The sequence below is a fragment of the Thalia democratica genome, chromosome 5 (assembly GCF_965202585.1).
Source record: "Thalia democratica chromosome 5, ktThaDemo2.hap1.1, whole genome shotgun sequence".
In the NCBI taxonomy this organism is placed as follows: domain Eukaryota; kingdom Metazoa; phylum Chordata; class Thaliacea; order Salpida; family Salpidae; genus Thalia; species Thalia democratica.
Window position 1 is genome coordinate 14,838,735 of NC_139169.1, and position 15,440 is coordinate 14,854,174.

The 15,440-nt window shown below is 24.2% G+C and overlaps 1 protein-coding gene across 2 annotated transcripts; it reads right to left on the reverse strand.

Moving 5' to 3' along the window:
* Positions 1-7,343: 7,343 nt before the first annotated feature.
* LOC145836062 (uncharacterized) lies at positions 7,344-15,210 on the reverse strand. 2 transcript variants are annotated; one of them, XM_082943858.1, is made up of 7 exons: positions 15,106-15,210; positions 14,906-15,004; positions 14,233-14,289; positions 11,820-11,936; positions 10,508-10,583; positions 8,374-8,586; positions 7,344-7,811 (listed from the first exon to the last, which is right to left on the reverse strand). In XM_082943858.1, exons 1-6 carry the CDS (start codon positions 15,133-15,135, stop codon positions 8,390-8,392), a joined length of 576 nt encoding a protein of 191 aa, XP_082799984.1. In that variant the 5' UTR covers positions 15,136-15,210; the 3' UTR covers positions 7,344-7,811; positions 8,374-8,389. The 2 variants fall into 2 exon arrangements, with proteins under 2 accessions (XP_082799984.1, XP_082799983.1); XM_082943857.1 differs by having other exon boundaries at positions 8,374-8,589.
* Positions 15,211-15,440: the final 230 nt, after the last annotated feature.

The following is a 15,440-nucleotide window of genomic DNA, read 5'->3' on the forward strand; positions in this document are numbered from 1 at the left end:
AACACTGATTACTAACATTAAATATTAGAAAAATAAGGTTTTTAAATAACATTAGAGAACGCTAATTTGTACGGTATCTACAAAAAAAACTGGTTTAAAGAAAACTATTGTAAAAGATGTTTTTGACAATAGTGAAGCCAGAACTGCGTTCAAATCATATAAAGTAATTAGAGAGTCTTTTGAATCCGATCAGCTCAAATTCTGTATTTAAATCAAGAGATTTTGTAAAATGCTACTTCTGAGTATTTTATAATTTTTTCTTTTGTAAAAGTTTTTTTTGTGCTGTATATTAGAAAAAAGTATTTAAGACATATTTATTTAGTTTACTATAAATCGGTACAAGTTTTTAACCGTCCAAAGTGTTACACTTATTTTATTTGTTTTAAAGTTGTTGTTTTATTATAGTTAAAATACAAATAATAGTGCTTACTTTTTTTCAAATCAATGTATTTAAGAAATTGTTAAGTTTAGTATATAACAGTTTTACTTAATGTATTTTTTTTATTTAGAAAGTATACTTTAAATAAACATTTAAATGTTGTCTGATAAAAATACATTTAGAACTACATAGCTCTTTTTAACAATTACTACTTAATTTTAATTTAGTAACTAAAATTTTTTTTAAATTAATCTTTTAAAGTAGTTGTCATGTATAACTTATAAATGATTGTTGCTGATATTAAATTTGAAACCTCGTATTTTCTATTTTTAAAAACCTAAAAAATTCTGATTTTTTTTCTTAATAGGGAAAAATACGGAACTTAATTTTTAAATTGTTTTTTATTTAGAGAGTAAATTTCTATAAAATGAAAAAAATCTCATACTCAAACAGTTTAACTATATAATCTAAACTAGGGTTTCCCAAAGCTGCCCCTTTGGGAGCCATGAGCAGCAAAGGTACTACAGAGGAGCCATGAAATAATAATTTGAAATTTACACTAGATATTCTGGAATTAATGATGAAGAGCAAAAAAAGAAGGTATTTGGTGCTTCTAATGGTAATTCAGGCAATATTGTTGAAGGGGGCCATAGCTTTTGTAATTTCTTTAAAGAAGGCCTTTTGAAAAAAAAAATGGGGAGCCCTAATCTAAACACATCTTAAATGTAATTCTTTTAATATGTTCATTTATAATATTTGTGTTTCAGTTCAATAATTGCTTCTTTAGTTTTCATTTTCGATACCAATATAAGTTCAAAAAAATCATTATCAGTTTGATATGATCATTTAAATATTTTACATAAATAAAGCTGTTGTTGCTTACACATTTGAGCATATATTTTTTTAAAGTAGAATAACCAAAAAATAGCTGTACTGTTTTTATAAAGTATCTATTTATAATTTGAATATTTTAGCAAATAACTTTTGAGATGTGGCTATATAACAAGACAAAACCTTATCAATAAGTCTAGCTACTTGCTATTTTACCTGGAGTTTAAGTAATATATCATGAATTTTATATCTTTTATAAGCACCTAAAATTTTTTTTTGATTTCTATTTTAAAATAACGAAGTAAATCTATATAAAAAATAGTTTTAATATACAATACAAAATGTTATGCTTTTATTTATTGTAAAGCTAACTTATGGAAGAATTACAACTCCCTTTTAGTACTTATTCAGTTATAATTTTTAAAAATTTTGTCAATTTATATTTTAAGGTTGTTTTTTACACCTAAAAATGAATTATCTACCAAAAAGGTACAAAAAAATGTACTTTAAAAACTTGGAATACAATCACAAAGCCTCGAAAACATTTCCAAAGACCCATTGACCTGAACAGAGTTCTCGGTCATTCAGTTCAAACTCTATAAAATTAAAATTAAGTTGCAATCAGTGTTGGAGATATAGTATGGAGTGTTGGAGTCAGGCTTACCAGAGTTAAAACTCAAAGTGCCTTTTTTTCTGATTTCGTTGTTTTAAATAATCCGAGCTTTACAAGCACAATTTTGTGCCTGTGCTCTGTACGCGCTACAAATTTCAGTAGTTAAGTTAGTTATAAAAAAAGGTCAGTTTACAGCATAAAGAGGTTATTTGAATATTAACAACAAAATTCTAAACTAACTTTTCTAACTGTAACTAGATCTCGTTAGTAAAACAGAATAGATAACTTGCACTTTTGTTATTGTTATGTAAAATTGTATTTAAAAATGTATCAACAGAGCTTGCAAAGGCTTTTAACTTATTTAGAGTAGACTGACTTCGCATTTTAAGAATAACTTTTCGTTTGCAATTTTATTTTTGTAATGAGACTGGTGAGTTAAGTTTTTCGATTATATTTTGCAGTTTAGTTAGGTATAGTTATTAAATATATTTATTTAAAAAAAAGCTTGTAATTGAGACTTTGAACTTCTAAGTTCAAACTTTTTAATTGTTTAGGACAAAACAAAACTTCTTTGTTTTAGTTTTTTGTAGCAAAGACTAGTCGAAAGTAACTCAATAAATTCTTACATATTGTTAAACGTATAAATTATGTAAAAACCATTAACTTTCAAAAGACTGACTGATTTAGTTTGTGGGTAGAATAATATAGTCAATAATTTAAAATTTAAGTGAAAATGTACACGTTGTGGTAAGATTTGGTTTTGTTTAATATCAGCCATCGGCTTTTTAAAAACTATTGATAAAAAATAGTCTTGTAACATTTTTTAAAAATTAAGAACAGTTGTATACTTTCCTTATGACATTTACTACTCAAATCAAAAGCTGATAATCGTTTTTATTTCATGGGCCAGATTAAGAAAAAGTCTTAGCGGGCCGTTTATTTTTAAAAAATTACTCTTTAATTTTGTCTTTAATAAAATTCGTTTTACCTGTTTGTTTTTATAAACTAGGTTTGCAGGCAAATTATTTTTGTAGAAAAGTTTACTCAAACTAATTATTTTATATTTAATATTTCCAAATGCGTCTTATAGTTGTAGTATAAATTTCAAAAAAGAAAAAAGCATAACTAAACATTTTTTTTTATTGCATAAAAAATTAGTTTTTATTTTTGTAAAAATGTCTTTTTTACGTACATAAAAAATTAAAGCCTTTAATAAGTTTTTATATTATTTTTATTTAACTTGTACTCTTAGGGGTTTTAAAACAACCTAATAGTGTTTAAATTTAATTATATAATAGTTTATGTTTTAATGTTAAATTTTTATCTTTTAAATTGAAGTAATATAAATTTAACAAAGTAACTGTTAGTAAATACAGGTGGGGATACTGGAGTTTTTAAACACCAATTCAATGAGAAACACAATCTAAGTTGAAAATTTATTCGCAGACGACGTTTCGACTTTTCATCAGTCATTATCAACAAAATACTGTGCCAAATATTTTGTATATTTAGTTTTTAAACACTAATTTTTAGTTATTTTGCGCAGTATTCTGTTGATAATGACTGATAAAAAGTCGAAACGTCGTCTGCGATTAAGTTGTAAACTTAGAATGTGTTTCTCATTGAATTGGTATTTAAAATAATTGTTGCTCAAAAGATATTTTAACAATGCAAAAACAAAAATATTTAAACTTCAAAACTGTGAAAGTTTTTTAGTAATGCTTAAAGCTTTTTGTTAACAAACCCAAATAAGGTGATCTGTTTTAAATTTGCAACAAACAGGACTTAAATTGTATGTTTTTTATTTAAAGTGGGTTTAGTTGTATCATAACTTTTGATAATTACTCATCTTGTTTTTTCTTAACCAAAAATCTTAAAAAACTTTCTGAGTTCTGTGCTTGAAATAAATAATAAGAATTTTATAAACTTTTAATTTTTTATGTAATTTTAATCTCTATATCCTTTTTGCTTTCGATCAAGAAAAACTCATTTCAATAGTTACTACAATACAGAAAGTATGAAAAAGAAAACGATAAAAAATACCAGTTTAAAATAGGAAAACTTTTTTGTAACGAATTAGGTTTCCATTCTAAACAAATTTTATACTAATACATATATTTTAAAAATACAGTATTGCTAAAAATGACACTGATTAATATTAACAAAAACATTGGTGAAAGTCCACAGAGCAAGAGCCTGGTTTTTCATTTGCTTAAGGACAAATTCAAGTTAACATAAGGCTTGATCATACCAACTCGATCATCAGCCCTCAAACCTTCGGTTGACTGATATCGGTCTATTTTGTTTGTGGTGTGATGAACGAATTAGTATGATCAAGCCTTACATAAATAGTATCAAGATACACTATGCAAAAATTTTTACAGTTTAAAAATAAAAAATCTAATTAATTTTAAGTTATAAACTTAATAAATTTAATGATCTTCTTTTTTAAGATATATTGACTTTTTCCTTTCTAATTTTTTGTTAGGATATGAACAAACTTCAATTCATTTGCTTTGATAAATCTTTTTTCAAATATGTAAGGAAAGTAATATTACTGTTACAGTTTTCGACTACACTAAATTCATGCTTGTCATCACTAAACAGTAACCCAACTACAATTAGGTATCATTTTTTAGAAAAACTTTGCAGTTCTGCTACTAAGCTAAACAAAAACATAGCGTTTTTGGATTAAGTTACTTGGTGAAGTTAAAACATATATAAAAAGTAAGCTTTTGTGATAACCCAAAAGAAGAAACTTTAAATAAGTGTTTTGTAAGTGTAAATTAAAAAGCTGCAAAATTAAATTAAACAAATTTTTTGTGATATATTAATTATTCCAAAGGTATAGCTGATGTTTTTATATATTCACAAAATACCCGTTTTATCATTTTTATCCCTTTCAGTTTTATTAAAGACTTATGGCAACCTTGATTAATTTTGATTCAGTCCGTCAGTGTTTACTGTTAGTTTTAATTCAATACGAGTGTATTTGTTGACAGATTTGAGGTTATTTTAATTTACAAAGTTAAGCTACCTTAAACTTACCTAATTACATCAATGATATCTTACAATTTTATATAACTTATAATGCTTCAATAAAACTAGAATTATATTTTCTGCTATTACTACTTTTATAGTTCTTCTTACTTTATCATTTGTTTAATCTTATATACAAAAGTCTGTCTAAAGCATTTGTTTGCTTAACAATACGGAAAGTCAACTTGGTAATTCCTAATTTTTATCTATCAAACGTGATTTAATTGATAACTGATATGTGATTTAATTTTCAAACTAATTTTCTATAATCAAAGTTTAAGCTTTAAAACAAAATAGCTAAATTAAAGTTGAAAAAAAAAGTTTATTTTGAATCATAGTTTCTTAAATGTTTGTATTTTGTGCACATTACATCATTTAAGAAAACACTATTTACTGTAATGTAAACAGATTATTTCAATACATTTTTTATTATAAAGCTATTTAAAACATTATTTTTTTTTTTTAACTAGGAAGTCACAAAACTTGATGAAGCTAAATATGCTAAACTAATCAAATACTATAAACTTTCATGTACACAGTAACATAACTCTATGCACACTATTGTGAGTTTTAAAGTAAGATTATTAAAAATACATTTAGTTCATTTTAAATTCATAATTACTTATATTCTGTAGAGATTTTCCAAACTGCTTTTAATTAAACGATTAGCTTTTTACTTTTAAAGCTATAAGTTTTCTTCTCTAAAAATATTTATACATTTACTGTATTAAACAAGTAAGTATTTTCAAAACATTACATATGCATAAATGTTACAGAGAAAGAATGTGTAAAAACGTAAAATAGATTTAAGCAATAGCTTTTTTAATCAGCTTAAATTCTAAACATAACAATGGCATACAAGATGTGGAAATACAGATTTATACTGATCGGAGATTCCGGAAAAACTTGCATAATGATTTGCACACGATAAATTCGATACTACTCACAAATTCACTATTGGTTAGACTTCTTTTATTGTTAGTCTTGTATTGTTTTGTACCTTCTTTGTTTATGATTATATTTTTTTAAAGTTATTGGAAGAAATTTAATTTATTTAATTACATATATAAAATAAATATGTTTTAAATATAAAAACATGAACTTAATGTAAAGTAAAAATCACGTGAATATTAAAAAAATATTTTTTCAAATTTATTTAAAAAAATTAACAACTATTATTTTTTAAACTAAATTATGTAAGTGTTAGTTGAAGGATATTAGTCAATATTGACGCATCATGTAATTCTGACCTGTCCCCTTTACGGATACTGCAAAATAAAACCAACCGATTTAAAGAAAATAAATCCAAACGTCTTTAATTTCGGTTGTGTATTTTAAAACATCTTGAAACTAAGTTAGTGTCTAAAATACAGTAAAGTTTAAAAAATTTACTTTATTTTGAGTTGTTTAGATTTACACAGTAAAAGTTTGTTGTTTTAATTAGTAATTTCAGCATTTAACAAAAAAAAATAACAAAGTTAATTTAGAATTTAAAATTAAGAATACTACGACTTGTGCTTTCTAATACATACATAATAATCAAGAGCTTAATTTAAAGAAAAAAAATGTTAAAAATAAACTCCTGAATAACAATAAATTACCTTAAAAGCAAAAGTTAAATTTATTCCCTAGGAAATTTGAAATTGTTTCAAGGTATCATGTATTACCATGTAAGTTTTACTTAATGATTTAAGCATTTTTTACGTAAGCAAAAAAAAAACAATGATCTGACAATGATATATATTGATAACTTTTATTTCTTATTTTTTTTATTTGCTTCGACTATAGTTAAAATCGTTTAACACTTAGCCTCCAATCTTATCATATTTCTAAATTTCGTAAGATTTTGTTTAGATATAAACCAAACACCTAGGTAAAACAGAAATTTATAATTTTTATTATTAAAACTAAAAAGTAAACAAAATATACTTATCGGATTTTTTTTATATGGAGAAGTTCAAAATAAAAATTTCTAAAGAAAACATACTTTAGTATACATTTACTTCAAATAAAATAGTGAAACTACATTTGTACTAATCAAGTTACAATTTTATAACTGCAGCATTAAATTTTTTAGCACTAAAGATATTTATTTGTCAAAACAACTGTTAAGTTTAATTTATTAATGACTCAAGGTTCAAATCAAAATTTAGAATAAATATTTTAAAATTGAAATAGTATAAATAATTTTTTTAATCGTATAACAAAACGTTTTGTTTTTAAGATGTTTTAAATCAAATCAAGTTAAGTTTATGATTAAAACCAAAATATTTAAAAAAAGTTATAATTAAACTTTTTAAGGTATTTTTATAGATTAAATCTTTTACTATTCAATGATTTTGAAAATACTTAAAACAAATTAGTCAAAAAATTATTAAAAATCTCATAAAAATTTTGAAAACTGAGTTATGTTAGACTTCAAAAAAAAGTTAAAAAACATCTTGAACTCAGAAAAATCATTCAAAAAAATAGTACAAACACATAACACTGCTATTTTTTTTTTCTTAATTTAAAAATCAAACGTGCAAAAAATGAAAACAAATTTAGCTCAAAAATCCATCAGCACCATTTTTATTTTGTCATAAAGTACCATTTTGCTTTTTATCTACTGTAAAACAAGACACTAACTTTTCTAACATGATTTTTATAATAGACAAGCACTAGACATTTACAGTTCAAATTGAGAAGCATATTTTAAGTTAATAAGTACGTAGACACCTTAAAAAGGCAGCTAAAAAAAAGTACAGACACAATCAAAATTTTTAAATGATTACAGTTTTACCAAGAAAAAGTAAGCAAAAAAAAACAATAAAAAAAACTCAAAATTGTTACAACCTAGAATGCAGATATCTATTTCAACTTTGAAGAATTATATTTTGTCTTCGAAAACGTCACACCAAACTCATTTTATACTTGATGAAACAAATTCAGAAACCGTATCAAATTCATCTGAAAACAGTTTGAAACTATGTTGACAACATTCACCAAGATTAATTTTTAATTTCTTTTAATATAAAACAACCAAAACTTTATAGAATTTTAGTCGTTTTTTGTTACAAAAGTTAGTAAATACTAAACCAGTTTTAAGTTTGTGTACCTGTTCTAGATTAATGTACTTTTAACTTTTAAATTTTTCAATTTAAGATAGTATTTTATACAAAAAGAAACATTTCATAAATCAGTTATTAATAAAAATCTAATGTTTTAAGAAAAATCAAACTACTTCCGCTTACAAAACTTTAAAAGAAAAATAAGTCAACAATATACTATACATTGATTAAGTATTTGCTTTGTTTCAACATTTTTTAATGAAAACTTTTTATTCAACTCAATTATAGATTTACACCATTCACTTATGGATGCACTTAATTTTGTTTTATAAAATGTTAATAAAGAAGTAAAACTTTCAAAAAAAAAAATTACTAAACTAAATAATAATTCACCAGCAACATACAAAAAGAAAGTATACTTAATAAGAGGTGAAAAATCAAATAAAAAGTAAAAAAAAAACCTTTGTTATTTGTCCCTCACTTAGTTGTAGTTTTGTAAATGTCTTCATATCTCGGAGGCGGTGTTTCAAGATCTTCAAAATTTGGAAGAGGCTCTTCTGTGATTGGTGGAGCCGACGGTTCCGCATGACTGACCAAGTTGTAAGTGGAAGTAACACTCGAACCATTTACTACACAATTGTTTGGAACTTGAACTTGACCATTCAAGCGAACTTCTACTAAAATTATAACAGTTGACTTTACCAAAAAAAGAAATTTGGACAGTGGCAAAATACAAATAAAAAGTAACCATTGACATTTACACTTAGAATCAACAAAATTTCATGTTTGATGCAATGTCCAAATCCTAATCACAATACTTCACTAAAGAAATTATTTTTTGTTATATAGGGCGATTATGGTTATCATAGGGCAATATCAAGTAAAGTAACGGAAAAGTAGATGATTAAATAACTAGTAAAGGGGCACTATGTAAAGAAGGCAGTGGTAATTATTTTTCAAATCTCTACCTTGCCGATTATGAAAATGAGTTTAGTAAGCCGTGATAAAAATAATTTTATATTTTTACCTGCAATTTACTTGTTAAGCTTACTGGTATATATCGAGCTTGCTCAAACTTGTTGTCACAAGAATGTGTGAATTAAAATATTTAAAAAGACTTTTTTTCAAATACTCAGTTTTTTAATTAAAGAAAAGAAAAAAATTAAACCTTTGATTTCGATAATTTAGCTTGTTTTGAAGGACATTTTTATAAGACTTTGATAGTAAAATGTTACCTGTTTATTTTTTTTTATTTAACTTAAAGTCATATTTTAAAATATAAATTTCAAATTACATAAAAAACTTTTAATCAAAATCATAACAAATCTACCACTTTATTTAAAGTATTTAATCGTAGTTATGTCTACTGAGTTACTGAGTCGGGGTTGCCACTTTTAGAGGCATGTTTTTAAAAATGCGTAATCGTAAAGATATACATTTTATTAAAAAAGGTATTTCTAAAAAGCAACTAACTTTAACACTAAGCCTCTACGATTATATATTTTGTAAGTTTAAAAGAAACTATGACATAATTACCATTGCAAAGCAGCTAAAAAACTTTCAAGTTATCATAAATAAAAAACTCTTATAAGTTTATACTATAATAATCTCTAATTATATTTCATATTATTTTATACAGGGTTGCCAAACTTTTTTGAGAAATTTTCTTCATGTTTTTAAAAGTACACATTTTTGGGTCTATCTTCAGTTTAAGGTTAAGTTTAAGGTAAAAAACTGTGTTTAATAGTGTAAAAACATCGAAAAGATACTGTATAACTACTTGAAATGTGTTTTTTAATAAAAAAAAATTTTGATGATGACAAAAATATTTTATCTCAACGGTAGATTTTTTAAATCAAAATTTGTCTACTAACATGTAAACTGTATAAAATTGTTTTTCTAGGTTTATTAGCCTAAACTGTAAAATTCAAGGTTTTTCAAGGTTTCCAAGTTTTTTCGCAAAACTGTTTATACTTATTTATATATCTTTTATCAATTATATATATCTACTTTAAACAGGCTTGCCAAAGATTAATTTCAAAAATTTTTCAAGGTTTTTGAAATTAAAAGTTTTTGTGGTTCATTTTTGAATTTAAAAATAAGTTTTGGGTACAAAACTTTCTTAAAAAGTATCAAAATATTTTTAAAATACTGTAATGCTACTTTAATTGTGTTTTATAATAAAAAACTTTAATTCATACAAAAAAAGATTGTACCTAATCAAAAATTTAATCATTTTACATGTAAAAACTGTTTAAAAGTCTGTTTTTTTTTTGCCTAATTTTTCAAACTCTAGGTTTTATTATAGTCATGTTTTTTTGCAACCTTTTTATAGAAGGAGACAAATATTTTTTAATTTCTCAAAAGTTTGTTCAATAAACTAGCTTTAAATTTAAAGAGCTCATAAGCGCACTAAATAAATTACTCTTCCATAAATATTAATAAATATTGATTAAGTACGATAAGTATTGAGAATTAAGTTCAAGCTTCAAACCAATTTCTTTAGAGTATATTTAGAACATGTAATAAAATCTCTATAATGTTAAAGTAAAAGTTTCTTATACAAATTAAAATACAATTAATTATTATAACTACCATGCATGTTTTGTTCACTGTGTGAATTAACATTTTGTTCATCATCATTGGAATTACTTTCAGAATCACCTTCACCCTGAATACTATTCTATATAAAATACACATATACATATTAGTTGCAATTTTTACAAATACTTTGATGACTTCTAATTTTTGTTCAAGATTTTTGCTGATAATTAAAAACACTCAAGTAATAATACTGTAATAAACTAATAATTTTTAGTCTTCAAACTCAAACATATTTAGTTAAATTCATACTTTATCTTTAATACAAAATTCGTTCAAATATAGTTTACAACTTTTACAAGGTTAACTTACTGATAACTATATTTTAGACTAGGGTTTCCCAAAATGTGCCATATGGCCCCATAAAGGGCAATTTCAGATATTTAGGCCATAAGCTGCAAAGGGGGGCCATGAGTATCAAAGGGGCGATGTTGCCATAATTTAAAACTTTCAATAGATATTCTCAACTTGAAATGAAGATCAAAAAGTGAAAAAGGTCTTTGTCATATTTAATGGAAGTTTTATACTAGATATTTTGGAATCGATGATGAAGAGCAAAAAAATTAAAAAGGTTTTACGCATAATTATCACTTTTTAGGGGTCCTTCACTTTTCTTATTTTTTTTAATGGGCTTTATGAAAATAAGTTTGGGAAACCCCGATTGTTATGATAATGTTTATATCAGTAAAAATAACTTTTATAAAAGAATGTCTAGTAAGTAGAGAAACCCATATAACAATCAAAATGAAATTTATTAATGAAGCTATAGCCAGGCAAAAATGATAGTTGCTAAATTTTTCTACTGTTTTTATGTCTTCTCCAGTCATTATAGTTCCATACTATTTAGGTAAAAAATTAGTTAATATCAAATAAGAATTAGAATAAATATAAAGATTTTTAAAATAACTTTTTTACTCTAAATAAATTTTATATATATATTTCATTAGTTAAGCTGTAATAGCTTTGTACTAACAAATAAAAAAGACATTTGAAACCTAGAAAAGACTCTTTTATATTTAGTCTTTATAGGATGATAGCATAGAATTTTAATTGTTTATTTTGTTCACCTTGTTTTATAAAAGTTGATCTCATTTTAAAGTTTTATCTTAGATATCAGATACATTTTACCACTTAATAAAACTAAAAGTATTTTTTGATTTATAAGTGTCTAAAACCAGTGAGTTCATTAGGGTTCTTATGTTAAGTACAAACAAAAAACGCAACAGTCTATTTAATTTTGTTTTACTTTTTTAAACTAATATTTAAGATATTAAAATATGATATAGACAAATAGTGTAATTCTTACCACATTCAAATGTTGCAAATAATTCAGTTGATTGTCATAATAAAACTTCATATGAAAACTTCTTATAGCCAGAACGATCGAACATACAGCTCCCCCAAGTTCAATGAGTGATACATACTGTTTTTTTTTTTAATAATTAAAAATAATATGAATTTTATAAATTTAAAGTTAATTGTTTGTTAGTAGCCCAGCGAAGCAAATTCACTGGAATACATAACAACAAACTTTCACTACAACAACAATAAATTTTAAAACAACAAATTATATACAATATAAACTCTTATCAAGCTTATAACAAAAGTTCTATGGTTTAAGTATGTTTTTCTTGTAAGTTTTAATATAAGTTTTTAAAATTTATGTAACAGATTCATTTGAAACATTAGACAGCATTAGATTTGATAACACTCGTAATTTTTTTTCCAACTTTTATTACAATGCAATATTTTACTCAAATGTACATATATAGTTTTAAACATAGGTAATTAAACTAGAACATTTATTTTCTTTTTTTAAGGTTATTAAACTAAGGCCATAGGGGGGGTAGAAGCCATTTTTTGATCAAAAATAACATATAGACTTATATTATAGTAAATTTCATAATCTTTCAGATGCTTTTTTTAGATTTTAAAAATGTTAAGTAACTTTTTTTTTATGACCGGTTATATAAAGGGTTGTCTTTATAAAGGGTATATAAAGGGTAACTTTAAAGCCGTTTTTCTCGTGTTTTTAAAAACGGGCTTTAAAATCTATCTTCTCATTCATTTTTCAAGCAATCTTCTTCACATTTTCAGGAAATGTTCCTTACATTATGAAAAAAAAATGTTATTTGTGAATTTTAATAATTTTATAAAATAAAAATTTTATGACAAAAATAAAATTAAAAAGTGATTTTTTATCAAAAAAAAATTTATTTTTTCAAAAAAAGGTATTTTTACTTGAAATTTTTAAAGTCACAAATAACGTTTTTTTGTTATTGTATAAAGAATAGACTGTAAAAGTTTGAAGAAGATTGCTTAAAAAATGAAGGAGGAGATAGATTTTGAATGCATTAGTCTTTTTTTGCCGTTTTAGTTTTTCCTTCCCCATAAGGAACCTGTTATGCGGCCCGACTTTGGCCGGTCATATCTCAAAAACTAATTCGAATTTTTAAAAACGGTAAAAAGCAACTTGAAGTTTAGTAAAAACTCTATAAAATAAGATCAACTTGTAAAAAACATGGCCTACCCCCCCCCCCCCCCCCTATGGCCTTAAATTAAGTTTTAACTGAAAAAATTAAAGAAACTGATATTTTGACGCTTGAAATTAATAATATTTTAAACATAATTGCAGCTGCACAATACAGTAAATTCATTAAAATGTTACTTTTATATGATGTTTTTTTGAAATTTAATCTAAGGATCATTTAGCATTTTAAGAAATATAAGTGCAAGTTTATGTTTTTATTTATATTACAAATTAAATTAATATAAGGCAATAGGGAAGGTAAATTACTTTTATAACAACTTGATCTCTATTTATAAAAATTTAACTAAGCTGTAAGTTGCTTTTTACATTATGTTAAAACTCATAATACTTCCTGACAATCCGGTTAAAGTTGAAGAGCACAATTTATTCCTTGAAAAAAAAGAAAAAAATTTAAAGAATGGATAAATAAAGCTCACTAAAATTCTGTCTATTTCTATGTTTTTTAAGATATGTCAAACTGTTAGGAAATGTACCTAAGAAAAATTATAAAATATGTTAGAGTTTTATTTTATTTATAAAACAAAAATTATATAAATAAAAATTTATAAATGAAATTAATTTTAGTTTACCTTTTAACATAGTTTTATTTTTGAAATATTTAATTTCTACGAGATTATTTTAAAACTACATTAAGATTAGATTGATTAAGTTTGAAAAGATTGCTTAAAAGTTGTAGGAAATATAGAAGTTTAGTAGATTTTATTTATTCACAGTTTTAGCTTGCGCCTTTACTGGATACTGAAACTTTTTAACTTTGATTGGTTCTCAAGAGCTACTTTGAAATTTAAAAACTGTAAATTACAACTTGAAGCTTTTGTAAAACTTGACAAAACAAGATCAAATTGTAAAAAACAAATCATACCTTTACAGATTTAAAATATATGTTACAGTATAAGAAACTCTAAAATCATTTACTTATTAAGTGCATATAATTAATAGTTATAAATAGTTACTATTTAAAGATTTTTTAATTTATAGTTAGTTTTTATAATATTGATAGTTTAAAAACTGCACTTTTAATGCAGTAAAATAAGATTAAATACATGGATTTCTACAAAATTTTTAACTATCAGATTTACATCAGCCATTAAAAACACTTTCAATGCATATTAATAATCAATAGTTAAATTTTTATTATCACAAAACTATTGTCAGTCTTACAACTTACAAGCACAGAAACATCATAGCAGCTGGCACCTTGTTGGACCAAATACGATGCAAAAACCTGAAACATATCATTATAGATTGTAGTAAGGTATTGAACTATGAACGCAAAACTTTATGTAGAATAATTACCAGACATAAAAAGATGCTTCAATTGACAAGTTTTAAAAAATAACATGTTTGAACAAACATATACTGATTGTAAAGCTAAAAATATGCTTAAAAAATAAAAATTTATACTACAAATGACTTTGTATTAGTACTTAAATAATATTTTTGAAAATGATATCTTAGTAAGTTTTTAAAATACTAAAACACTATAACTTTATGCATACAGTTATTTTAAGAAATTAGGTAATAAAGCAACTTTATTTCCAGCTTTAAGTCAGAAGTAAAAAATCTAAAACAGAAAGCCTTTAAATTCTTCCGACATCAACTTAGTAATTAATTAATTTTAATTTTTGTACTAATTTGTATGGAGCAAAATAACTTTCAAACATACTCAAACACCAACTTTTAATGCAAAACCGGACTTTTAAAACTATATTTTTTGAAATTTAATGCAGAAGTAAATACTCTGAAACAGCAAATCTTAAAACTTTTAAAAACTAAGCTAAAATAATAGTTAAATTAACATATACTTTAAACAAGTATTTTTGTACCAATGAATGACTAACATATATGGAGCAAAACAATCCGGCTTCCACAGAAGATCCAGCACTTGAGTGGGCAATTCCAAAAATAAAAACAGTCAGAGATGAAAGAAAGTGCAAAAGCTGAAAAAACTCTAATTATAAAGGTTGTATTTTACATTATATAAAGTAATATTGGTAGGTAAGTAGCAGTTTTAAACATGTAATTTTGTAACAAAACTTACAGTAATTGCAAGAACAGTTACCACCAACATCAATAAGAAAACTCAGCTACTGAAAACTATAGAGTTATTGCAAGTAGTAATATATATATATACATAGAACTTTCTGTCAATTGAAATATTTGTTATAAATGTTATCAACTGCTATTATTAACATTATTTCTAAAACTTATTTGAAAAATATTAGCAAAGGGCTTAATGAAGAATTTCTATATAAGTTTAAGTTTGGAATTGGATAAAACTCTAAATAAATAATTTCATCATATTTTATTGTGTTTAGAAACATTGAAAAAAATAGTTAAAGATAAAAACAATCTTTCATAAAACAGCAAAAAAAG

Coding starts and splice junctions, on each gene's coding strand:
- LOC145836062 (XM_082943857.1), bottom strand. CDS start 15,135: ATGTTGGTGGTAACTGTTCTTGCAATTACT. Junction 11,937..14,232: donor GCTATGATGTTTCTGTGCTT/GTAAGTTGTAAG, acceptor AAAAAAAAACAG/TATGTATCACTCATTGAACT. Junction 10,584..11,819: donor ATTTGCAACATTTGAATGTG/GTAAGAATTACA, acceptor AATAGTATTCAG/GGTGAAGGTGATTCTGAAAG.